The sequence below is a fragment of the Gymnoscopelus microlampas genome (assembly GCF_963454915.1).
Source record: "Gymnoscopelus microlampas genome assembly, chromosome: 1".
In the NCBI taxonomy this organism is placed as follows: Eukaryota; Metazoa; Chordata; class Actinopteri; order Myctophiformes; family Myctophidae; genus Gymnoscopelus; species Gymnoscopelus microlampas.
The window spans coordinates 26,933,171-26,960,997 of NC_139962.1; the positions used below are offsets into that span (position 1 = coordinate 26,933,171).

The 27,827-nt window shown below is 41.0% G+C and overlaps 1 protein-coding gene across 1 annotated transcript in view; it reads right to left on the reverse strand.

Moving 5' to 3' along the window:
• tub (TUB bipartite transcription factor) overlaps positions 1–27,827 on the reverse strand; it is a gene marked incomplete at its 3' end in the record, with an annotated part of 51,478 nt that overhangs the window by 6,574 nt on the left and 17,077 nt on the right. The window contains exons 3-8 of the mRNA XM_084057704.1: positions 20,372–20,534; positions 17,212–17,349; positions 13,374–13,532; positions 11,572–11,693; positions 5,912–6,103; positions 3,260–3,372 (exon numbers count right to left, since the gene is read on the reverse strand). Of these exons, the coding sequence (XP_083913830.1) occupies positions 3,260–3,372; positions 5,912–6,103; positions 11,572–11,693; positions 13,374–13,532; positions 17,212–17,349; positions 20,372–20,534 (887 nt within the window). The remainder of the gene's footprint in view (positions 1–3,259; positions 3,373–5,911; positions 6,104–11,571; positions 11,694–13,373; positions 13,533–17,211; positions 17,350–20,371; positions 20,535–27,827) is intronic.

Below are 27,827 nucleotides of genomic sequence, written 5' to 3' on the forward strand. Positions count from 1 at the left end.
CGAGAGAGCTTCCGAGTCATTTTAGATATTTTTGTGTTGGCTATTCAAAAATAGCTGCAAGCTTGTACATCTGCTATTTTTTAACATTTAAATAAAAATCTTGAAAGTGTGGGAACTACTGGTTTAGAAGGCATTTGTGGAATCTGCCTCAGGTCTTAATGGGTTGAGGAAACTGGAGGAGATAGGCTCCTGACATTTTAAGTATAGTACCTAGTAAGTAGCATTGGGAGCTGTTAATTCCCAGTGCTACTTACACACACATTTAACACATGTAATTCAAATGTGCAGATACAGAACGGCCCCTTCTGTATCGCCCTGCTCTTCTGCCATCCTCCTATCCTCCTATAATTTGACTAACCTCTGTTTGTTTGTAGTGGTCTCATGGTGAAGCTGCCCGGTTCTCCTCAGTGGCTGGAGCAATTGCTTTCATTTTGCACACAGCCATTGACCATTACCATCTGAACTTAACTGCGAAGTCCGTTTTTCATATTTCATCACATCTCAGCTTCTTGTTAGTGCTTATGTGTAAAACAATGGGGGATCACGCTGCGCAGGGTTGCCAGGTTTCGCGCGACAAACAAGCAGCAAGGTCTATGAAAACAAGGCCAAACGAAGCGAGCCCTACAAGCAACAAGGTCTATGAAAAGAAGGCCAAACGAAGCGCCTTCACACATATACATTGCCTCTTGGAAAACAGCCGATCTACAAGCTCACAACGCGTCCCCACACCCACCTGCACTTTCACAACCAACTCCAAAAACACACTACCACCAATATTGGCCCTAAACCGCTTACAATAGGCGAACATGGCAACGCCAGGGAGCCACATTCCATTCTGCGTCGCGGCTCCGTGGTGTGTGTGTGTGTGAGTGTGTGTGTGAGTGTGTGTGTGTGTGTGGGTGGGGGGGGGGGGGAGATGATCGCACCACAACTTGGGTCCACGGCCGTGTATGCGTAGACACGCACGTGCGCATGCACGTTGGGGAGGCACGTGTCAGAATGTATGTGTTTGTGTGTGTGTTCTGTGCCTCCACGACGGGATGTGCGTGTGTGTACACACTACAGAGTACAAACTCACTTTCCATCCCCGATAAACTGTCTGTTCACAGCGCATAAGCCAAACTGCACACTTTGGGTGCTCATATCCCCCTACGGGTATGGTCTAGTAAGCCTAATTCATACAGTACTTTGCTGCACAACAACGACGTCACTCACCAAAAAATATACAGCTTTTATCAAATGTGTATGTAATTGCAGGTGCTCCTTCCTCAACAATGGGTCAGAAGTGATTAAACTAATTACCCTCTTGTATTCAATGCCCAAATGGTGTGATAATCAAAAATCACAGAGAATGCAACGCAGAATCCATTCTTCTTCCTAAGCGGACACAGAGGTTATTTCTGTCTCAAGCTCTATTCACATGAGACCAGTGGGGGTCTAATGGAAAAGACCTTTACAAGCAGCTCTCCAGATCTCATAGTCATCATCATGCACAGTGCAATTTAAATCATGTTCTAACAGGAAGAAGTGGCAGATTGAGAGTGTAAAATGGTTTATAACAGGAAGGAACTTAATGCAACAATGAATGCAGCGTCTGAAGCAAAGTCTAATAATATATTATGTCTTTAAAGTTGTGAGAGCTCAAATAGCGAAAGAAACAGCAAGAGAAAGAGAGAGAGGTGGGAGGGATGTCAGTGCAAATTGACGTTGTTAGGCAACAGCATCTGTTGAGTCTGACATCTCATGCCCATATATGGTGACGTCAGCGCACAAACTGGAGAAGGTGTACAATAACATCGGCAAACTATGACGTCAGCAACCGTTTTGTACTCGGTACTCAGTGCAGTACCCGTTCTATGATGTCAAATTATGGGCAATTATATGGGCATAAAGGACAGACACACACACATATTCCGGATGAATAGATGGATATAAATAATAATAATATTATGATCAGTATTTGTATTATTATTATATATTATTTGTATTACTATAAATTAGTATAATAAGTACAAAAATATAGCTGCAATATAGGTTACAAAAAACGCGGTATAAAAATTATTTAAAAAAAATATATATATAGCTGCAAGCAGCAATGATACGGGGCCAGTGAATGCAGAAAGAAAAAAGAAAGAAGCAATGATAAGTAATATGCAGAGTAAGCCATAGAAACATAGAAGACTGAACTTGAGAGAAAGAAGACCATGCAATTAACAAATGGGCATTTTAAAACCTCACTAACTCTAACCTCAGTAACCTACCCCTAACCTCAAGAAACACTATGATAATTCAAAATGGTGGGAGATCTAAAGGTCAGAGGTCAAAAGTCAGACCATGAAAGTTGTCGGGCATGAAGAGATGCATATGTGTATCAAAGTTTCATGGCTGTAGGTCAAACAGGGAATGAGTTGTACCTGTTCAAAGTTGGCACTCTCAATTGAGTGCTATAGCGCCAGCCTTTGACGAATGAGTGTGAGAATAATTTCTTGATAGTTTTTCATGACCATCTACCATATGGCCGAGTTTCATAAAAAGCGTATGCACGGTTAAGCCAGAACTGCCAAAAAGAAGTGTTTTTCAAACTGCTCAAAATTGTGGAAAATCTAAGGGCGGAGCTTACTGGTCAAAGTGATACAAAAGCAGAATAATGCCGAGCCTTGCTTTGCAGAGCCTGGCCGCGTAAAAAATCAAAATACGTTCTATGTAAAGCGGAAGATTCTGAGTCGAAAATGCTTCACAACAGGAACTTAAAGCAACATTGAATGCTGTGTCTGAAACAATTATAATAAATAAAACAAACTGTTAAATCAATTAAAAAAAGACTGCATGCATATATACTGCATGCATATATAAGTGGTGTGTGATATGTGACAGTTTTCCATCCTGCAGAGCAAGCAAGAGTCCTGACTTGCTTGGTCTTAGAATTGTGTGTAATTTTCACCTCACACACAGCATATTTGTATGGGACCAACATCCCTTAAAACCTGGCAATTAGCAAAACAAATTACAGAAGAGCAATGAACAAAATAAACCAAAAAAAACTATACTTTTTTAAAATACAAACAACACTTTTATCAGATTTTGCCATCTGCAAGTCTTCTACTAGTGCAAAACAACATGTGTCTAGGGATACCACGTGGAGAACAAAGGAAATATAAATAATATAATAAATAATTCAGTTGCTTTCTGTTCATCTTGCTAGACAGCAAAGCTTGTCCTCAAATGTCATCAAATGAGAACAGAAGTCATGCGGCATTACCTCAGCTTGCCGATGAAGCTCTCTCCACCTCGAGACAGATCCGTGGGATCGATGGAGATGAGATAATTAGATGTTTTACTCTTTTTTCTCTTCCTCCCAGCCAACAGGAACACCTATGGCAATCCAGGAATCCAATTAGTATATAACAACAAATCAGCATCACCAATAAGCCCCAGGCAGCCACCAAATGTAAGCCTGTGCAATGTTGTTTCAGGCAGCTGCACACAGCTTGACAAAGCACTTACGATGTCTTGTCAGAAATATTTGATTTAACTCCTGTCAGAGGTATCTGATTTCTGTTAACTATTCATAATCATTATCAAGAAATCAGATAATTATTTCCATGGAAAATAAAAATTGAAACAACTTAGAGAATAAAATGTTTGCACTCTAAAAAGTCCAAACGATCATGAATACCAGTCAGGTGTCTAAGCAAGACATATAGAAGAGAAACAGAAAAATGCTTGCACAATGGTACTGGTACTACTAAGAAAAGGAATGTGCATGCATGGAGCTATACAAAGCAAAAGCTACCCAAAAAAATAGAAGCATTTTGGCAAACCACACACCTGTGTCCTGGCTATTTATAGGGGGAGGGTTACTAAACAATGGCTCATTCATGTTACAGGGCCAGGAACACACACACACACACACAAATGTGTATATTGATTGTCACTGTCAGACAGAAACCGTGTCCAAAACCACTGCTTTCCAGGAAATGTAATAAGAACGTGTGTTCCAATGGATCCAATTCAGTTATCCTTCAGTCACAAGCTCTTGTTAATACTTTTTCATTGGTTAAATAATTATAAAAGCCACAGACCGACTTAACCACGTTCAACCTTGCGTTCATATTTTGTGGATGTCATTAGGCCAAATGTTTCCAAAATGTGTCAATTTTTTTTCAAAATCTTTCCAAAATAGATCTACAAGCACACAACGCATCACACTGCGACCTTGAAATGGGCTATTTTGCAATTCTGCATGACATTTGTCACACTGACACCACGCAATATAAAATAGGGCATCAATTTATGAAGAGATATATGATAAAAAGATGAAATATGGAGATAAAAGGTTTCTGCCCAGCAGAAATATGTTTTATGTTTATATAATCTGATGCTAGAGAACATAACAAAGACTGGCCACAGTACCAAGAGGACACGATGATCCAATTTCAAATACACAGAGAATACAAAGGTTAAATCTATTCACACCATAATACAATAGCAGTAATATTATCAACATACTTCAAAAGAAGCAAGCTTGAAGGTAAGTGAAGTACAGAAAGGTTCATATTTTTAAAAGAGTTTTAAAAACAGCATGCTGTATTGAATGTATAGCACTGATAATAATATGACTATTGTCATCTGTCTGAAAATCATTCAGTGTAAAAGTCAAAGTACAAAAGTATTAGCATCAAAAGTGCTCATTATGCAGAATGCCCATTTCAGAATCATATATATTATGTTTTTGGGCAAAAACGATTTAAAAATGTAAACCCTATTTTATATAATTCTTATATTCGAAAATAGCCAATCTACAAACTCAGAACACGTCGCATTATGACGCCTTGTGAACTTGAAGATCTTTTGATTAATTCAATTTGATTTCATTATTAATCATCAAAATCTGCAAAGAAACTAGTAACTAAAGCTGTCAAATAATTATTATGCAGTAAAAAGTACAATATTTGTCTCTGAGATGTAGTGGTCCAAAGTTTAACAAATGAAAATACTCCAGTAAAATAAGAGTACATTGTACTTAAAGCCACACTATGTAATGTTGGGTATCAGCAGCCACTTAGGATACAAATAACATGGCATCCAACGTCTTTACCTTCATTACCCAATATTATCTGTGTCCCTGCTCAGTCGTGCTAGTGACGTGAGATCAATGTTTGACCTTGGTTTGAGTCTTTTGTCTGAATGGGCGTGGCTTTGCAGGAACTAGCGGTGAATGGTGCTTCGGTGAGCTCCATGCCCGTACCTGTCTGCTCGTGCACTGCGCAGAGCACGTTCAAATGTCAAACAAATGTTTATTTGTTTGTTTCAAGGGCAGAGATGGAATTTTTTAAGTGGGGGGGGAACGAATTCAGACCAACGACCACCCTTTGACTGGCAGTTCAGCCTTGGTGTGACTTCTGCCTTTTATTAGGAAGGGACGGTCCCCTTCCTGAATTCAGCTAATCACAAGCAGGTAGGACTGGTGCTAGAATTATTAGTAGATCTACAAGCTCACAACGCATCGCTACACGTTGTGTAAGCTTGTAGGTCTGCTGGCATGCTGCCCACTGTCCAAACGATAACGTACATCATAATAAAGGCGGAGTATGTAATGGGCAGGCGGTCCCCAGGTGAAACAATCGATAAATAGGGAATCCTCTTATGTGTGTGACGTTCCTAACTGTGTGACACTAGAGCTTGAATCCAGGATGAGCCTCATTGTCAGTACATAGTAATACAGATGAGCCCCTAGCAGCAACCCCCCTTAGTCTATAAAGATGTGGAAGGGTGTTTACTATTGCTTCCAAATTTAACTTTATAATTTTGTAGGACATAATATGCTATATAGATAAAGTTACATAGTGCCGCTTTAAGTAAATGTACTTAGTTACTTTACACCACTACCACCAACTGACCCTACTCTCACCTTCTTGCCATCTTCTCTCTCCAGGTGGAGGTAGTAGGTGGGGTAGATGCCTCTGTCCATACCCTTCTTGTCCCGAGTGATTCTGCACTTCACTCGGATCCCCTGGGGCGCGGGGCGCAGTGAGAATTCTTCCAGGTCGTCAACATCGATGGCTGGTTCACCAGCCGGCGGCGTGGACGCGGAGGCCGCCTCCTGTGGGACAAGATCAGCCACACACAAGACAACACTCGCTTCATGAGATGGAAGACTAGTCTTTGAGTGGCACGTCAGATTTACATTTTCTTTAGATATGGGAAATGGGCTGAAGTAGAGAGCATCCACCGGGACTGAAATAGGGTAAGCACGCTGTCTTAAATGGGGACACGCCATGAGAGACAGAAGATTGGAGGAATGAACACACATCATGGCTCCATGAGTATAAGACCATGTGTGACATCACCTTTTCACTGTCAAATGTCCTGAAAAGAATTTGATCAGATTGGGACCCAAAAGTTGATTCACTTTTAAGGATGTTGTCAAGTTTGCATTATGACGTGGCCTGGCCTATGATCATAATCAAGAAGTGTTATAAAGAGGACTGGGTGGTCATACAGATAAGCAGTTCATTGGCCTGATAAACATTCACAACATATGCAATACACAGTTGCCTCTAGAAGTGTATTTGGACACAAAGACATACTGTGTAGAATGTGTGGCTCTACTCAGGCCCGGCTTAATGCACAGGCTTTAGGCTTTAGGGCGGTGGTTCTCAAACTTGTTCTTGTCAAGGACCCCATAAATTGATATGAATTTGGCCACGGACCCCCCCATCTGAAAATGTTTTGTGCCAGGAACCCCCAGAAGAGAAGATTTGTGTATAAGACGACTGGACTATTCAAAGTAACGGCGGCGAATTACTGTCCGGGAGGCTGCTGAAGTAGCGCTAAATCGGTGCCAAAAAGCATCTGCTGCAGCTGCACCACTCCCCCATTGATGAAGCGGGAATTTGCAGCACACTGATGATGAAACACTGTCCCAGGGGGCACAGAATTACCTCATGTAGTGTAGTTCATTTTTTCAAGGGGAACTGGCAGAACGACAAAGGGGAGGGGGAAAAAAGAAAAGAAAAACATTTTTGCCAAGTGACTCTTGTCGAAAAGGTTTTTGTGACTATTTCTATGTTAAGAGCATCCTGATGTCAGGGACAGCGGCATGTGGTAGCATTCACAGTTTTGAGTGTCACACATGACATGTGACATTCTTGTTGTCGAGCAACCACAGTTGGTAGGACGTATTGTGGACATTGCGGTGGTGTTTATCCTCTGATTCAACTTTCTATCTTATTGTTATCCAACAATGGTGCAGTCTTGCAGTATTATCAACTGCCATAACCACTCTCACCACCGGAATAACAAACAGCTCACCAATGGAGTGAGGGTTTTCAGCTTTCCAACTTGGAAGCAAAACTATGGAGCTCCATTTAAAAGTACGACCTTTTAAATGCCATGTACTTGTCTTCCATCCATGCAAAAAAAGATACAATACCCTATAGGTCCATACAACTGATCAAAGTAAACACAATAAAAATGGATGGCTACTAATGCATATGATAATGATAATGCATCAGCTTACCATTAGCTTTTTGAATCAAATATTTTAATGTTCACTTGATCAATAAAAAACAGCACAGGTCAGGAAAACAAGGTGTGTACTGCTCTAAAAGAACATTTAATTAATTAAAATGTAATTTAATAAAAGCAACATTCTCACCGTGTGACATTATGAATCTCTCAAGTGAGTAATATCTTATGGGATTTTTCATATTTTCAAAGCAAACAATGTCTTTCCTATAGAGAAAGCATTAATCTGTGGTTTCTATAGGATTATAGAAATGACAGGAAGGATGATGTAAGTAATTTTGCGGACCCCACTTTGAGAAGCACTGGCTTAAATCATCCATCCTCTATCCCACACAGACTTAACCACTTAACCACAAAAGTACAAATTATCAAGTACATTTTCAAAATGTTCAGAAATTAAAAAAATAATAATTGTGCCACAGCAAATAGGGCTTAAGTGATTAATTCATAATATATTTTTGTATGTTTCGGTTCCAAGAGTCCCTTCCTAGAAATGCAGTGGGGTCAAAAGTAAAACATTAATATTGAAATTGAAAGTGAAAGTCACCAGCTTGCAAAAAAACAAAAACAAAATATAGCTGCAAGCAGCGATAATACGGGGCCAGTGAGAGAGAGACAGACAGACATGGAAACTGGAGAGAGAGGGAGGGAAAGAGACAGAGAGAGAGAGAGAGAGAGAGAGAGAGAGAGAGAGAGAGAGAGAGAGAGAGAGAGAGAGAGAGAGAGAGATGGAAACTGGAGAGAGAGGGAGGGAAAGAGACAGAGAGAGACAAAGAGAGAGAGAGAGAGAGAGAGAGAGAGAGAGTGAGAGAGAGAGAGAGAGACATGGAAACGGAATAGATTGAAAAGAGACACGGAAACGGAATAGATTGATGAGAGAGAGAGAGATGGAAACAGAATGGATTGATTGGACATCTCAACCTATTGCCATTGACAGGAATCGAATTCTCAACCTTCGGACTAATAGGCTTCAACATTACCTATAGTGCTATAGCTTTGAGTCCAGGCTGATGTTGTCTGTTGAAGATCATAAACTCTTGCCTTCTGTCATGAACCAAGCCAACACTAAGATCACTCGTTCACAAACCATTTACCAATAGAGAAATTGTATGTCTCCTCGCAACCGAAAACAGTGAAAGCAGCTGATCTACAAGCTCAGAAACACGTTGCTATCTGAAAAGTTTTGAGATTGTAGATCGGCTATTTTCAGAATGAAGTATGTCATACATTGAAAAAGCGTACTCTCAAATAAGCATTTCAGGTTATCTTTACCATTTGCACATGTATTCATTGATACAGTCATGTTGTTTGCAATTCAACTTAAATGAAGTCTGCATCAAGTGAGGCTTGAACTGGCGACCTTGAGATTGTGAGGCACTCATTTAAGGGAGACGCCTTTGGACCAACAGACAAGGAACTGTGAAAAAGGAGACCACACAGATGATACAGTTTCACGCAAATAGCTGAAAAATCCTGGGTTTAAGTGTTTTTCAAACTGCTCAAAATTGCGGACAATCTAAGGGCGGAGCTTACTGGTCAAAGCGATAGATGTGTTCCTCATGAGTCAAGGCACAAGTGTAAGCAAGTTTCACGACTTTCGGCCAAACGAGGCATGACTTTTGCCTGTTTAAAGTTTGCATTTTCAAAAAATTGCTATAGCGCCCCCCTTTGGCCAATTGGAGTGAGATTGGTTTCAGTGATATTTGGAATGACTCTCTACATTACTGCAACGTTTCAAAGAAATGTGAGTCTGCATGTATGTTTTAGGCACAGATGAATAATTTTCATAAAACTGTAATAGTTAAAATCTATCTCCTCCTGGGATTTTTGAACAATCTGCACGAAACGTTTAACACTTGAACTTTGGACCACTGCCTACAAAAAATTCCTACGGATTTTCCATAAGTGAAAAAATGCAGAAGTTAGGAGCCAATGACTGTTTTACATATAATTCAAAATGGTGGGAGATCTAAAGGTCAGAGGTCAAAAGTCAGAGGGTGAAAGTTGTTCAGCATGAGGAGACGCATATGTGTATCCAAGTTTCATGGCTGTAGGTCAAACAGGGCATGAGTTGTACCTGTTCAAAGTTGGCATTTTCAATTGAGTGCTATAGCGCCACCTTTGGACGAAAGATTGTGAGAATTATTTCTTGATCGTTTTTCATGACCATCTACCATATGGCCGAGTTTCGTAAAAAGCGACTGCACGGTTCAGCCAGAACTAAGATTAGCCTTGAATTGAGAGGGAGCGAAAAACAATTCGTAATATAGCTGCAAGCAGCGATAATACGGGGCCAGTGAATAGAGAGAGAGAGAGACATGGAAACGGAATAGATTGAAGAGAGAGAGAGTTTTGACAACAATACTTTTGAATAAGCATTTCATGTTATCTTTAACATGAAATACTCTCAAATTAGCATTTCATGTTATCTTTAACAATTGCACATGCATTATTTGATGCAGTTATGTTTTGTGCAATGCAATTGAAAAGTGGAATGACCCACCCACAGACAGACAAAAAGCAAAGTGCAATAATAGCACAATAAGACATGGAAAGGGAATAGATTGAAATTGAGACAAAGCAAATGATTCCAACAGGCGAATATTCTTTTCAGCCCAACCCAGCTGAGGTGGTCATATATAGGACGCAGGGGGGGCAATCCCAGGTGAAAAACCTCACCCATTAACATCTCAACCTATTGCCATTGACAGGAATCAAACTCTCGACCTTTGGATTCACAGGCTGAGACACTACCTATAGGGCTATAGCTTTGTCCAGGCTGAGGTCATCTGTTGAAGATAAAAGTGAACCAGTTAAAGCAGCCGATCTACAAGCTCAGAAACATGTTGCTATCTGAAAAGTTTTGAGATTGTAGATCGGTTATTTTCACAATGAAGTTTGTCATACATTAAAAAAACATACTCTCTCCAAGAAGCATTTCATCATTACCTTTAACAGTTGCACATGTATTCAATGATACAGTCATGTTGTTTGCAATTCAACTTAAATTAAGTCTGCATCAAGTGAGGCTTGAACTGGCGACCCTGAGATTGTGAGGCCTTCATTTAAGGGAGACGCCATTGGCCCAACAGATAAGTAACTGTGAAAAAGGAGATCACACAGATGATACAGTTTCACGCAAATAGCTGAAAAATCCTGGGTTTAAGTGTTTTTCAAACTGCTCAAAATTGCGGACAATCTAAGGGCGGAGCTTACTGGTCAAAGAGATAGATGTGTTCCTCATGAGTCAAGGCACATGTGTAAGCAAGTTTCACGACTTTCGGCCAAACGAGGCATGACTTATGCCTGTTTAAAGTCTGCCTTTTCAAAAAATTGCTATAGCGCCCCCTTTTGGCCAATTGGAGTGAGATTGGTTTCAGTGATATTTGGAATGACCCTGTACATTTCTGCCAAGTTTCAAAGAAATGTGAGTCTGCATGTATGTTTTAGGCACAGATGAATAATTTTCATAAAACTGTAATAGTTAAAATCTATCTCCTCCTGGGATTTTTGAGCAATCTGCACGAAACGTTTCGTACTTGAACGTTGGACCACTTTCTACAAAAATTTCCAACGGATTTTCCATAAGTGAAAAAATGCAGAAGTTAGGAGCCAATGACTGTTTTTCATATAATTCAAAATGGTGGGAGATCTAAAGGTCAGAGGTCAAAAGTCAGAGTGTGAAAGTTGTTAAGCATGAGGAGACGCATATGTGTATCCAAGTTTCATGGCTGTAGGTCAAACAGGGCATGAATTGTACCTGGTCAAAGTTGGCATTTTCAATTGAGTGCTATAGCGCCACCTTTGGACGAAAGATTGTGAGAATTATTTTTTGATCGTTTTTCATGACCATCTACCATATGGCCGAGTTTCGTAAAAACCGACAGCGCGGTTCAGCCAGAACTGCGAAAAGTGGCAGAAGAAGAAGTGACAGAATAATGCGAATAACAATACGTGTCCAGAGCAGAGCTCTGGCCCCGTAAATACTCCAAAAATGTGTAGTAGTTAGTTACTGTCCACCACTGCGTGTACTGTAGCTACCTTGCAGGACTTCCTGCTGGTGGCAGAGCCTGGTCTTGTGTTGCTGTTGAGCTGGGAGGAACTGGAACTCATTTCATCTTCATCATCCTCTTCCTCATCAAAATTCATACTGCTGGAGATACCTTCACAAACAAAAGGGACAGAGCTGCCATTGGAATACCAATATTGCACTGTAATCGCGTACATCCTGAGATATATTGTCAATGCATAAGAAATATATACATTATGGACCTTTCTTCACAGGCTTGCTGTATGCTAGTTGTTAGTGTGTTCCCGAGAACAATGTTTCTAGGTTGCATGTTATATTATAGATCATGTATACTCCTTTCATGGCTTTGATGAATACTTGATTATGATTGGTCAAGGCACTCTGTTGCTCTCTATATCAAACCATTGTTCTGCCTCTGGTCAAGTTGCTGTGGAAGCAGAAAAAAACAAGACGTATTGTCAAATGATTGATTTTGTCTGTGAGCAGCTGTGTAATAAGTGGTATAATGCACATTGGTCATTATAGTAAAATAAACCCTGACATCTTGTCAGAGTTTATTTTCTAGTAATGACTCACTGTACATGATCTCTTCCCTGTCAGTTTGAATTTGTCATTTATTCTTCTTGCAGAAGTGGAAACTCTCTAATGAAAACTAGCCTCTCAAGTAAAACCATTCCGTCCGCTTTACTTTACCGTATCATTTTCAGGCTGAAGCATTAGAAAATTGCAAGGCATGGACTTTCAACCTAGCGTCCCTCTTTTACACATGTTATTACAGAGGAAGTCTTTCAAAAACATTTCCAAAATGTTTTTACATGTTCAAAAACAGCTATAAAATAGCCGATCTATAAGCTATTTATTGTGGGCTTGTATGTTGGCTATTTCAAATATTTTTGCACACCGTCGTACAAAAAGTATAAAATAGGGCATAACTGGTTAATGCAGAGGTGTAATTGACATATCCAGGTTCTGCTTTTATATCATATCGTTGCTGTCGGGCAGAACACTTTAGTAAATGAATGCCCTACTTCGTCATACTACAGTGTCACACAAAAGTACCAAAATAGCTGATCTAATACAAGGTCACAACCTTGTGAGCCCGTAGATCGGCTATTATTTTAAGTAAAAGTGAAAGTCTGTGGGTTTTATAAATATTGAAGCAATGAAAAGCAATAAACAAGAGCTTATGACTAAATAATAACTACATTAGATCCATTGGAACGCTGGTTCTCTTTTGCATTTCCTTAAAGGAAACATTTTCGGACGCACAAGGTCCGCCTGATAGCGACGATATGCAAGGGATAATTGACGGGTCACCGGTCATTATTGAGAAATAAATCCCGACATGGGTGATTATGCACCGACACGTAGCGGAGGTGACTAATTTCCCCACTTATTACTTAATTATCCCACTTATTACACGGCTACTTAACAAATACATTAATAATTTGACCCAAAAGTAACAACAAAACTAAGTATTTCCTTGCTTACGGTAGCCTAACGAAAGTATTCCACAAGTGTTGAACTGGGCGGACACGGTCGCCTCGGAAAACAAGGAAGTGTTGATCAAATAGAATACATTTTCGGTTACTGCATTGTCTATTTCTCGCTTCAAATGTTCAAAAACATTCTTGAGAGCAATATTTAGTTGTAAATGACATTGTGTGTTTGTTTACATGGCTGTCATGTTGGATACAGCATCACATCAAGCAGCGCAACAGGTGCTCTGAGTCTTTAATTAGACAGCGGTCTGAATTCAGAATCAAGAATTCAACCAAGCAGTGTAATAAGCACGTATATACAATTGTGCTACCTTTCTTCAGCATGGTGACTCGCAGGTCCTGTTTGCTCTGGGACTGAGTGCAGCTCATCACGACAGAGTCTCCCTCACTGTCCGATGTGGTTGAATGGCCCACCGTCAGGATCTGGATGTGACTGTCCTCCAGATGGGAAGTGGAGCCATCCATCCCTGCTGACACACAGTGGTGGAAGGCAATTAAGTACATTTATTCAAGTACTGTACTTAAGTATAAGTTTGCGGTGTGTACTTTTATTTTACAGGAGTATACATTTTTTTTATCATTAGCATTTCTACTCCACTAGAACTCAGAGGCAAATATTGTAATTTTCACTCCACTACAGTTGACAGCTTTAGTAACTAGTTAGATTTAGTGATTAACAGATTTAGATAATTATTACAAAACATACATTAACCACGTAATCTCAGGGGTGGATTACCGCACGGTCGAAACCGGACCAGGGCCCAGGGTCCCAAGAGCTCAGGGCCAGAGCCTTTGTGTGAAGAATTGTCGCTGTTTTTAACTTGGCATTTCTTGTCAGAGGGCTTAGTCATTCATGTCAATTATTGTGTGTATGTGCACTGAAAATCCTGTTGAGATGCAGGTGAGTGTGCCGTTTGCATGTAGCCTATGCATGTGCACTGTAGATCCTGTTGCAGGAGACAATAGTTATTGTGGTGCTGTCTGCAAGGCAGTGTACCTGCAAATGGAGTGGGGTGGGGGGTCCTTTTACAAGTCTATGCCCAGGGGCCCATTGTCTCATAATCCACCTATGCTTACTGTAAGCCCTATTTTATACTTCGGCTTTTCGAAAATAGCTGAATTACAAGCTCACAACGTGAATTACCGTATAATACACAGTAGTCGACTGTTTATTTGCGCGTTGCAGCATCAGTTTGTCGTCTGTCTGGGTTATTTATGCACATCTAGTCAGCTCTGGGATTTTCTCATGGTTCTTCTGGCACCCTCTGTTCCTTTTGTCATTCAATTAGCTGTTGTAACAAGGACGAACATAATGTCCCCGCCGCTGCATCAAGCACTCAAGCACAGCAATACTAGCTATAGCATTGAAGTGGTCAGGCCATTATGACTTCAAAGCCACCCCCCAGTCCTTCTCCTAACAGAAACACATGGAATTAAATCAGATGTGCACGTGCATGGCCAGCACAAATATATCTTCTTACAATAAATGCAGGGAATCGTTGTACGTATGTACTTATGTACGCAACTACGCATGTACTCCACATATCTCGAGAACCATTTGACCGTCCAACTTCAAATTCGCCACACACGTCGCAGACGACCTGAGGGAGTACAGTGGCCGGCGTCGAGTCGGTCGGATAGACGGTTGTCCAGAACTGACAGAAAGGGCTTTGGCCATAGCCCAAATGAGCCAATTGATTGACACGGCAACCCCAGCCTAAGCTTGATTTCGGTGGGGTTCCCCACTACAATACCAGTCATTTAAAGGTAGGGTAAGTGATTTTCTTTGGTTAGAATAAGTGTTAAATAGCTCTATATTCTGATAGTACTCATTGCTATAGAGTGTTTGTTCAGTAAAAGGAGTCTCCTTGTCTCTCCAGCTCTTTATAAAACAGAAAATGCATTTTTGTTTCAGTTTCAGTTTCATTTCCAATTTTATCCAATCAGGATGGAGAACTCAATCAGGATATAGATTAAACAAGTGAAATTGGAAGTGATGACACTAGGAAATGAGCAGGCAAAATTGGAACCCGAACACTATAAAAATGAAGCTTAAAAATGGGCACTTTCTCCTGATTGGCTGAGATTATGACACCTACCGGAAAATGTATTTTCTGTTTATTAAAGAGCTGGAGAGACGGGGAGACTCCTGTTACTGAACAAACACTCTATGGCAATGATTACTATCAGAATATAGTGCTTTAACCTTTTAACAAAATACTTTTTGTTTTAACCAAAAAATATCACTTACCCTACCTTTAAGTATGCGACAGAGTAGGGCGGGGCAATTGACACATTTTTTCCGAAACCAATATTTAGAACCAATAACCTAATCAAATAATCTATTGTATTAATAAAATAATCTAGAAGTATGTTTTTGCCGAAACACAAGCTCACAACGCGTTGCATCGCGACGCGCTGTGAGCTTGTAGATCTGCTATTTTCAAACATTTTAGTACTTTTACTTTTGGTACTTTGTGCGCCAGGAAACACAGGTGCACAACGGTGCACTGAGAGGGGTGCTCTATCTGCTCAGGTGATGTTGTTGGCTGACACCAGGCTGTCATGTGGGGCAGGGCCACACATGACAGTATGTGGGAGAGCGAGAGAGAAACAGAGGGTGTGACAGTTCAATCAGTGCTGAGGTTAGAGTCCCTGACCTGATTTAATCTCCTAGTTTTCTTTGGCAGAGGGGACAATGGTGTGGTGGGTGGTGGGTGGGCTGGGGGGCAGTAAAAGTTAATTCTATTCTACTTTCTTTTCGCTTCTGTTTTCACACTGAGACTGTGATTGCTGAAAGCAAGGGTGTAGGGCGGCTGCAACTATCGATTATTTTCTTAGCAATTACCATGTCAATTACTTTTTTGATGAATCGAATAATTGAGAAGTGTGGTTTCTAAATATTTTTAATTTTTATATACTATAAGACTTTTTATCATTAGACTAAATTGATTGTCTAGTTATTCAAGATTCAATACGTTGTATTAGTTACTGACTTATAAAGGTACAAAGCAGCAAAAAAACACTTAAGCCCCATTTTATACCCCATCATATAATGGTGTACCGCAAAATAGATAATATTAGATAATAATGATATATTGACTACTTGGAAGTGTGCATGAACTGACCTTTCAGCTGATTTCTGTTACGTATACAGTACGTGTTGCAGAAGAGTGGAAACAGCATGACACTCTCTGAATCTGTGTCACTGAATCCGGTGTAAATCCTGATCTACTGTATACCAAGATGGTAGATCAACCTATAATCTACAATACCAGATATATATATACGTTGTACGACAGAGTAAAAAATAGAGATTGAGTAAGGTGGGTTGAATGAGCCTGATCTCATGACAATTTCATAGTTCTTCTAATGACAAGTACTGCACTATACAATCAATTCTTAACGTGCATGACAGTGGATGAATCAAATATTATGAGTAGTAGTATGAGTTAAATGTGTACTATGCGGGACTGGGGGTGAGTAATTATCAGCATATTATAATGCAGTATAAGTATGTTTATAATGCATTATAGACATGGGTTTCAGAGAACCCAAATGGGTTTTTAGAGTTTTCATTTCCAGCATTTCTGGGAAATGATGTGAAATGTTTTGTTGTCATATGGCAACAACATGGAACAGGGCCCACTTGAAAATCTGGAAAGCGTTCGTGGCCCATCCGTTGCTATATATTTATCAGTGGTGCTCAAGCTTTTTCATGTCAAGGACCCCCAAAATGATATGTATTTGGCCGCGGGCCCCCATCTAAAAATATTTTGTTCCAGGAACCCCCAGAAGCAAAGATTTGAGTTACAAATGTTCGCTTAAAAAATATATCTATATTCAAATATTTGCACAAATGTTCAAGATTTTTCAAAAAATAGCAGATCTACAAGCTCAAAGCACGGCACTCGGTGCCACGCTATGCGCTTGTATATCTGCTATTTTTGAATAGCCAAAGAAATCTAAAATGACAAAGATGCGTTCCCGGTCTTAATGGCTTAAATGTGTTATATTATCAATACAATCTTATTAGTTTTACCAAGTACTTGGGGGCCCACTTGCAATATCCTCACGGCCCACCAGTGGGGCCCATGCCCACAGGTTGGGAATCACTGCCATAAAGGATTTGAGTGGCGGCAGGCTGACCTTTGTGTCTCCCCTTCCTCTCCTTCCTGCCACTGCCCGTCTGTGGAGTGGAGCTGGCTGATGCCTTGCCCTTTTTGGCCGAGCGAGGCGCCTGTACGTCTGCCACGGCCTTCACCTCCTCCTGTTCAGCTTCTTGCACTACACACACAGGAAGAGAAGAGAGAGTTGCAAGTTAGCAATTATGAGATAGAAACGAGGCGCGTGTGTGTGTGTGTGTGTGTGTGTGTGTGTGTGTGTGTGCGTGCTCAGTTGAACAGTCAGAACGAAAGCAGCTGCTAGCTCGCCTGGCATGGCCAGACTAATATCACTGCGAAGATATTAGTCTCTGTATGGAACCTGCATTTCCATTTGTAGATGCGTTCCCAGATTTAATGGGTTAATGAAAATAGACACAGCAGTCGGGCTGAACAATTGATAGAAATAATTGAAAAGTCTTGAAGTTCAGATGTCCATGCTTCAATATGGTGATGTGAATATTATCTGTAGAGGCAGATGCGTTTAAGATGTAAATGTGAGTTATAATATTAGATTTATTTATCCACCTGTTTCCTAGGCTTTTCACTGTGTTCCACTTCCTGTCTTTTGATCCAATGAAATCCAATGAAACCGGTCAGATGACTAATCATATCCAATGAAATCCGACAGGAAGTGGAAAACACACAGCCAAGAAACAGGTGAATACAGTATGAAAAAAAATGTTATGTTTATGTTTTGGAAAATTGTTGGTAGTAATTTGAAGTATTCATGACTTGTAGTCAGTGGGCTCAACAAGCAATAACATCAGTATGGGCTTCTAAATATCAATTTATGTTGACAGAATCTAAAGTTGTGGTAAGTATACCGTAAACAGTGAACAGAATTGAAACTTTACTTAAAAAAAATTAAATCCATATTCGTTCAGCCATCCTGTACACGGCAGTGCTGTTCCTTTTAACAGAAAGTAATGGGATTTTATCGAACAGGGTTATTGTTTCTCTGCTCGGCTTGAATACCACAAACCGACGAAGCATGATTGCTGAATGCGCATTGACTGATGTCAGGCTGCAATCCAATGAAATATTATACTAGACAAGCCGATCCATACAGGTTTACTGTCCAGACTGACTTAAAGCAAGAAGGTTAATGATCCGCACAAGAAGACTGAAGAAATCTTTGAAGTAGAGATGCAAACTTAATTATCCTGCCTTTGTCCTTCTCTATACTACAGTATTATAAACAGAGTCCAGGCCACATTTTAACAGAATATTTGACTAAAAGTGCTGGCTAAAGTCAATGATTGTGTTTTCAAACCTGTGGGACAGTTGACAGTCACTCTCAGAATTGCGATTAGACAGAAGTCAAGAGTGTAGATAAGCCGGCTAAATGAATCTCTGCCACAACACGGCTCAAGTGCTACTGTATCTGACAGAGGCATCTTCACAGTGCATGCAGCACCAGAGTCAAGGGCTTTGCACCAATTCAATTCACGTCAAATTATTACAATACAAAACATTTATGAATGAGTCTGACTAATCTAATAATGTGTTTCAGGGGCACGGTGGCGCAGTCGGTAGCGCTGTCGCCTCACAGGGTTCGATTCCCGCTGGGGGCGTGTTCTCTCCTCCGTGTCATCAGTGCCCATACCAGTGCCCTAGGTGGGGTTGGCGAAATGGCCTTTCTGTGTGGACTGTGGAGTTGCATGTCCTCCCCGTGTCCCTTAGGGTAGATAGATACCTTCACAAAAAACATGCAGTAATCCTGGTCTCTATACTGCCTCCCCCTGGTCAGCCGGGGCACCTGACGGAGGGGAAAGGAACTGGTTGGAATAATGTGTTCCTTCCACACGTTACGTTCTACCGAGGAAACTCCCCCCTGTCGGGTGATAAGAAGTGGCCTGCCGCCTGCTCACTCCTTATGCGTTGAAGGAAGCATGAGCTCAGTTCGGGGCTCTCCTCAGGCTGGCAGAGGGAGAGTAGCGCCCAGGATTACAAGCTTAGGTATTGGCACTGGGTGAAAAATGGGTTACAAAATGGTGGTATAAAAATGTTATTAAAAATAATAATAATAATGTGTTTCAATAAACACAACCCATTTCTCATGTACAATTATTACATTTAGACAGTTACTTTGAGCTTAATTTGAACCAAATCATAATTTGATGCTACACACAGCACAGTGGAACTCAAAATGACGCAGTCGCAGTCAGACACTCCCCTACAGCACCCCCAGCAACAGCAGCTCCTGCACTTTAAGTGAAAATGCCACGCAATGCTTTAAATGTCAACCGACAACATTGTACATGATGATGATGAGGACCGAGTGCTGTTGGGAGACTTTGTCTTATTATATGGTGTGAGCAAAACCATCTGGAAGCTCAACGTGACAAAGACCAAGGAGCTGGTCGTGGATCGGAGGAGGAAGAATAAGAAGACACCAGTGACCCCCGTTTCCATCCAGAGGGTCAGTGTGGACATTGTTTAGGACATTGGTTCTCAAAGTGGCTCCCCAGGGGGACTTGGGGGAGGGGGGACACATTTTTTAAATATAGCGTCACAATCATTTGAACCACTTTAACCATATTTGACACTTTGGCTATTCAAAAATAACAGACATACAAGCTCATAGATATCTGCTATTTTTTGAAATTTGTTTGTTATTTTTTGCAAATCTTTGAATGTTCAGATTTTTTTTTTAATAAAAAAGGTTTGAGAACCACTGGTTTAGGATTACAAATACTTGGGAGTTCCACACTGATAATAAACTGGGCTGGTCAAAAAACACTTTCCAAGAAGGGGCAGAGCAGCTCTCTACTTTCTAAGGAGATTGCGGTCCTTCAACATCTGCCAAAATGCAGCACTGAGCGGCACAGGAGCTTATTCCTGCTTTTACGCTTAGTGGGCATTAACTGATTTTGATTTGAGCAATAGGCTTACAGACATGCAATTTTCTTTCAGGGTTTTAATTTGAGTTCATTTTAATGTCTTTTATTCTATATTTATTGCTTATTGCCTTTTCGTGTTCATGTTTTACGACGAGAGCAACTGTAAACTCGAGTAAAGTAAAAGTACCTCAAAATTGTACTTTAGCACAGTACTTGAGTAAATGTAGTCAGTTACTTTACACCACTGCTACACAGTGAAATCCATTTTCCACACACTCAAGAGTCACTGGTCATGCTTACCATGGTAGATGGTGCTGCTGTTGCTACTGAGGTACGATTCCACCAGTGGAGCCTGCTCCTCACTCTGCTTGGTGCGACGCGCACGAGACCGTGCGTCCACGTTAGACTGAACCATCAGAGGCTCCTGTCTCTTCTTCTTCTGCTTCTGCTCCAGCAGCGCTCGCTAAACGAAGGGCGCAGCAAGCCAGCATGTACATAGAGAAACACACACAAACACACACAATTTTGAGCTCTGTCTCTCTCTCTGTTATTTTGGTTTTCATACGCTGACCAATGCAAAAGTAAAATGTAAATAATGCACATTCTACTTGATGAGGCTGTGTCCTTGAGTTTGACCATCAGATGATGTGGTCCTGCCACCTTATCACATAATCAGTCGCAAGGAATGGGACTGAATCAGTGAAATTACCATCAGTTAATTATTTATTGCCAAATTCAAGATGGCGTTTGTCCCAAGGTGATGTCCCATTCTACAAAACAAATTAAACATAGTAAAGGCTGTAGTCAGATTAGACAAGCCCAAAGCTAATGGCAGTTTTAAAGTGTATGACAAGCAAATCATTGAACATTACATGTGTTCTCAGTTGATATTCATCCATGCTGTGACTGGTTATCACTACTTCTCAGATTTTAGGTCTTGGCTGAAATATTGACTTCCAGAAGCTTGTAAAAGGAGACCCTGTCCTTCGGTCTTCTGCAATGCTTTCACTGTCCCAAACCAGAGCACAGAGGCGATTGATAACCTTTAGTGGAAGCGCACAGATTCCCTCGCAACGATGCAATATAACACTTTAAGTTGTCTCTGTTTCATCACTTGTCAAGCCTGAAAGTCTGCTCCCAACTGAATCTGCTACAAAACTTCACTAATGGTCTGGATGGGAAAAGAAGAGGGCATGAGGGCGGGGACATAGATTGGTGAAGCAATAGGAAGCGCCGCAGGAATCCCTGCGGCTGGGTTTGGATCCGCCCTTCAAGACCATCAATTGGGCTCGTTCTTTCAGTCTAGTATCACGCAAAACTAACAAAAATAGCAGATCTACAAGCAATGCATTTAGCAAAGTAACTAGCCTGGTTCCAGACCATAGACCCCGTCCACTCTCTGAGTAATGATTAATAATTAATATAATATAACTATTAGGGAGCGCTGCCTGCTCAGTATAACATGTTAACATATATGTAATAACTAGGAAATTGATGGATTGAGGGGTATGGTGTGATGTGGTAGTGTTGGCGTTTGTATATAACGGTATGTAGATTAGAATGTGGGTATATGTGTATATGCAGGCATTCGGGTGTATATATGTGTATAAGAATGAAGACATGAATGTAAATATTGAATGTTTCGAGTGTTCAATTACTACGAACACCGTAAATAGTCTTGAATGTAACTACGAAATATTTTGAGTGTTCATTCAATATTAACTTTGAGCTTCAGTCTGGGGGGGGATCTATCATTACCACTGCTACTAATATAAACTCCGTATATTCCTCCCGATACGCACCTTCATCACCTCCTCCACCCCATCCAGGGTAGCCCGCACGAGGGAGCCGGCTTTCCTGACCAACTTGTTCAGGTTACTCGTGTCCCCGGCATTAATGTAACCCCCCAGCAAGCACTTGCAAAGAAGAGAGAGTTACAGTAGCCACTACAGACTGTACAGACTGATGTAAAACATCAGCAGCATCTTGTTGCACACCCAGAAGGACCTCAGTGTCCTCAGAAAGAACAGTCTACTCCGGCCCTTGCTTATAGGTTGAATAGTAATTAAGCATGCCTAGGTACCAAAATCAACTGAAAAAACATTTGAATCACTCTTTGGGGGTTTAGTGATTTTGTTTTCATATATTGACCCGTCTGTCTGTCTACAGTATATACGTGTATATATACACATGTATGTGTGTATGTATACTCAGTGTGTCGAACGCTGCAGACAGGTCCAGGAGTATCAGGACGGAGGAGAGAGAGTTCGCTCTAGCGGCATGGAGCGACTCCGTCACTGGCAGGAGGGCAGTGTCGGTCGAGTGACCCACTTTGAACCCAGACTGGTGGGAGTACAGGAGGTTGTTCTGGTGGAGGTACGAGGACGGTTGATTGAAGACAGCACGTTCAAGAGTTTTAGATAGGAAGGATAGAAGGGAAACCGGTCTGTAGTTCTTGATCTCAGAGGGGTCAAGTGTTGGTTTCTTCAGGAGGGGGTAACTCTGGCAGTCTTGAAGGCAGAGGGAAAGCATCCAGACATCAGAGACATGTTGATGAGGTGGGTCAGGAAGGGAAGGAGTTCCGGTGCAGTGGACTGCAGCAGAGTGGATGGGACCGGGTTCAGGGAGCATGTGGTGGGGCCACTAGATGTAACAAGGAGATGGACCTCGTTAGGGGAGAGGGGAGAAAAGTGGGATAGAGAGGGAGGCAGGGAGGGAAACGGAGTAGATGAAGGTAGAGAGGGAGGGCACGGAAGGCAGACGGGTGTGGGTGGTGCGCAGGCCACCAGCCGGGGGGAGAGGGAAGGAGGATCGGATATCGTTCACCTTCTTGTCAAAGAAGTTGGCGAAACCGTCAGGGAGGAGGGACGATGTGGGAGGAGGGGGTGATGGTTGGAGGAGGGAGGAGAAAAGAGAGCTACCTCGCTCAGAGGAGCCAGTTACGTCCGGGCCACTTCTGTGGGGTCGCTACACTATGTTTGCGTGTGCAATCTCAATATGTAAAGTATCAGGTGCATCTGAAGATTGATTCATGACTATAAATGGATGCTTGCAATTATGCTGTGACATATTTTACTTTGAGTCCCATGAGGAGTTCTCGGCCTGTGAACAATGCCTACTGTAAAGTGACACAATAATGATCCCCCCATGTCATAGACTACCTTACAGAGAGCCATTATGTGAGTAAGTGTGAGAGTGACTGATTAAGATCGCCTAATTCACATAATACTAAACCATCTTTGCAGATGAATATGTTTAATGTGCCTCTTCTTGTACAGAAGTTATAGCTGCTAGCAGCTCTGTATCTAGGCCACAACGAGCAAACTCATTATCCTATTTCCCAAAAGATAATTAGTTTGACGTTTTCAAAAGAGCAGATTTAATTGTGCCAATCCTTGTAGCTCCGAAAAGCAACACGTTTTTTAAGCCCGTCCTCCCCCTTGAGAGACAAAGAACTAAGACAGAGCTCAGAGCGTGGCTTTCACATTACAGAAAGGACTGGTGGCAACAGCCTGTAGTACAACATCTCACAGCCTGAAAAGCAACCTTGTATGATACATACAGTACAAAATATTTTAGGGTTTGCTAAAATCACTACCAATGGTAAAAGGCTGGATATACGTAGCTCTCTCACCAGGCCAGCAGCCACCAGTGATTGAAACACAACAACACAAATCTCCCAATATAGCATTCTGCTCATGAAAAATGTAATTCCTGCCAACAGAGAATTCTAAGTGCAGTGCATTAATCCCCCCATTGGCTGCAAACTCATATCTAAGCCAAAACGTGGGCACAACAGACCTTCACTCAACTCGAATTAGAACAGGCCGCCTGGGTGTTTATTCCAAGATATAAGGCAAATTTAGACAGCTGGATAAGCATGGGATCTAGGTCTAATTACAAATCATGATGATAGAAATATACAATTGATTAGCTAATTCAGTGTTTATACTGTAGGCCTACTGCAGTGTTATGTTCAGAATTTGACTGTAACATTGATTATTAAGGAAATTAAGGGCAGATCAGCAGTACAGTAGATTTCTGTCCGATTGTTTAGTGCTATTGACATTTCCAATACAGTATATAAATAAATGAGTGCCCAATACTAGACAGGACTCCGCCAGGTCAGGTAGGTTATTGTGGGGCAGCAATGTTCGGAATTCACCAATCAGGATGGAACATGAAAAATCAAACAGGTCTGTCTTGATCACATAACTATAGAGATCATGTGTAACAATTTGCGTGAAATTTGGATACAATCTGACGGAGTAATATAAAAAAAAAAAAAAAAGCAATAAAAAGCAGATGTGAAAAATGCAGGGTAAAGGTTTTTCTCTGGGGAGTGTGCATACAAAGTTTTACACAGATCGGTGCAGTTATAGGTCAAAACACGAATCGGCCTGTTATAGCGCCACCATGAGGCTGATTTGAAAAATGTCAAGTGCATTTCTTCCTCGGCCTAGTGTGAATGTGTGTGCAAAATTTCACGGAAATCACACTGTGTTCATGATTTGATGCATTTTGTTCAAAACGGAGCACTCCCGCAAACTTTGGAAGCCAATCTTAGCCAATCAGGATGAAATATGAAAAATCTTAAAGACCCGTTTCGTTTAATGACCATAGAGATACTGTGTACGTGAAGTTTGGACAAAATCTGTATAGGAGTACTGTAAAAAAAAAAAGAAAAAAAAAAAGTTTTGCAAAAATCAGCCTTCTGGTGGCGCTATAACAGTCCCATGTGAAATATTTGGGGCAGAGGTTCCGCTCTGGCATCCAAGGAGTGTGTGTGCACAGTTTCACTGCAATCAAGCCAATATTAGCTGATCACAGACGGAATCACGGACGGACGGACGGACGGACGGACGGACGGACGGACGGACGGACGGACGGACGGACGGACGGACGGACGGACGGACGGAGTCGGACAGGGTGCAGAACATAGTCTCGGCCATGTCTTTCTAACCTGACTCTGCCAGATGGAAGAAGCTTGCGTCACATTTGTTTCACAGGCTACTTCCATCTGGGACCTCGGCAGCACAATCGATGAAGGGGCGGTCCCTTTTTTTTTCAAGCTACTTGGCAGGTGATTGATGATCCCGCCCCTAGCAACCGCTGATTGGTTCGAACACGCAGCGGTGCGGGTAGCTCTACTGTCTGAGCGAGTCCAGATGGAGGCTGTATTGTGAAGTCAATTCCGCCCCCATCTGACGAAGTCAGGTTAATGTCTTTCGTCCTGGCGGAGACAAAGAGTGATCGAGCAGGGAACCTTTAAAGGAAACCGTTTCCACTCTGAATGTTTCAGAGAAACATGGAAATCATGTTGGACGGAAGCTGTGTGTGAGAAAAAGACAGTGGCACACAGCCACTCAGTGAAGCGGTGCAGCCATTGAGAATTGTTTGTGAAGTGAATGAGGATTTCCTGGTAGAACTCACTGTATACAGAGTAGGGATGTTAACAATTAATCGATTAATCGAATTAATCGATTAAGAAATGATCCGATTAAATCAAACGATTAACAATTAATTGAAAAAAATAAAATAAAACTTTTTTTTTTTTTTTTTTTTTTTATGTTCAGAACCCAAGATATGATGATTTGAAGATTTTCTGCTCCATTCACTTCTTGTTTAACTTACTTAAAAAGGCTGTATCTCGGCCTCTAAGCACTTTTTAAAAAATCTGCAATTAAGATTCTCAGATAAAAAAAAAAAGCCGCTTATCAGTTAACCGGTTAATCGGTTGATAAGGTTATCAATTATCAATTAATGAATTCATCGATAATTTGCATCCCTAATACAGAGACAATGTTAAGAAGCCTTTTAGATTCCCCTATAAGGGACCGTTCAATATTTATGGGAGGGGGCGACAGGAGGAAAACAAGGGAGGGTCTAGCTTTTTGACATTTTAGTCCAAGGGAGGGTCATACAAATTTTAATCAATCAATTAAAAATATAGTATACAGTATAAACTGAAGACTGGAGAAATTATTCTCTTTCAAAAAAGATTTTAATAACATTTTGGTAACGCACCTAAACCACAGGAGAGAGAGAGAGACTTTGTGGAATCTAAAAGGCGGATTTCAAAATGAAACCTGCGTTGAAAAATCATAATACCACAGGTTTGACATTGTATTATAACCGTGACAGTAAACTTGCTTCATCCAGAGTCGCAATATTAACTTTATCCTGTGGGATGTATCCAACATATCAAATCATATAATGTATCAAACATTGCTGGCCAGGGCACAGAATAATTAATATTAAGATCGTCGTGCACATGCACAAAAATGACAATTACTACAATCGCTTTATTCTGTAATTCTTAAAAGGTGTAGAACACCACTAGAGAGTAGGCTATAATCAAATCGTTGTTTATTATTTGGTTGGGGAGGGTTAATAGTTTTTGTTTTCAATCACTTGGGTAGGGTCAAGAAAAACATATTTATGGCCCTGGGAGGGTCACACCTTTTCATTTAAGAGCACTTTAAAATCCTCCATCCTCATTGTCAGTATTGAGTGGTCCCTAAGTGTTGATTGTTTTGAGTTACTGCTGGAGTGTCCTCCTAGCCAAGGCACTCTAGGCAGACCTTCCTCCTGGCTCTTGCCTTTATACTGCTCTGTAAATCATCAATTAAATTGGAAATGATTAATAAATAGTAAGCCTGCATGTATTCATTCTCCCTCTTGGTGGTCTTTCATGCATTCATCCGTGATAAGATAGGAAATCATAATAATAGATGTCATGTCGTGCCTCATGAAAGAAGCTAGAAGAACAGACTCCTGTGTGCTGTTCTCTTCACTTGCAATTAAAATATATTTTTGGGTTAGAGACACCTTCTGTTCCCAATAATTATTTGTTTAATTGCAAGTTTAGAGGACAGTGTTTCTTCACTTGAGGTTAAAAATATATATTTATTGGGAACAGAAACTTTCTGTTCCTAATAAATAGATTTTATTTGCAAGTGGAGAGGACAGTGAGCGTTCATCGACATTACTACACGCTGTTCCAATGCTGATCCTGAGATCCAAATGATTAGATTTTTTAACTGAAAAGGGAAAGTGGATATGGGATAAATCAGGAAATAGGATACAATTTAGAAATCCTCAGTAATCCTTCCCTCATTTATAGTGATAATTGGTACAGTGTGAATAAAACGTAATTATATTTGATTTAAATCTCAATTTGTTTCCTGCACTATAGACTTCGTCTCCATTTTTGACAAAAAAAAGGTCCAGAACTTTCATTTTCTTTATCTTTCAAAAATAAAATTAAGTGCAGGATACAGCCTTCGAAAACAAGTGCTACAGAAGGATGCTACATATACCATATAAAGACCACCGGTCAAATGATTACGATACACAGTTACCACCCATGCTGGAGAACAGGAGCCTCTACTCTCAACAGTAAAACATTGTAAACTGGCCTGGTATGGTCATGTCACAAGACATACGTCCCTGTCAAAGACCATCTTACTGGGGACAGTAGAGGGAAAGCGAAGAAGAGGCAGGCAGAGAAAGTCCTGGATGGACAACATGAAGGAATAGACTGGTTGCTTTGCTGGATGCTGGATGCTTTGCTGTCAAAGCATCCACCATGATACCCCTACGGCCCCCTAGGCCATGTGATGAGTGACTGTACTGTACTGTACTGGTTTTCAAAGTGGGATCCAAGCACCCCCCTCCCGAATGTGGAGTAGTTTAATGTCACTATAATTCCATTCACTTGAAATGATTACACAAAAAAAACATTTGATTATTA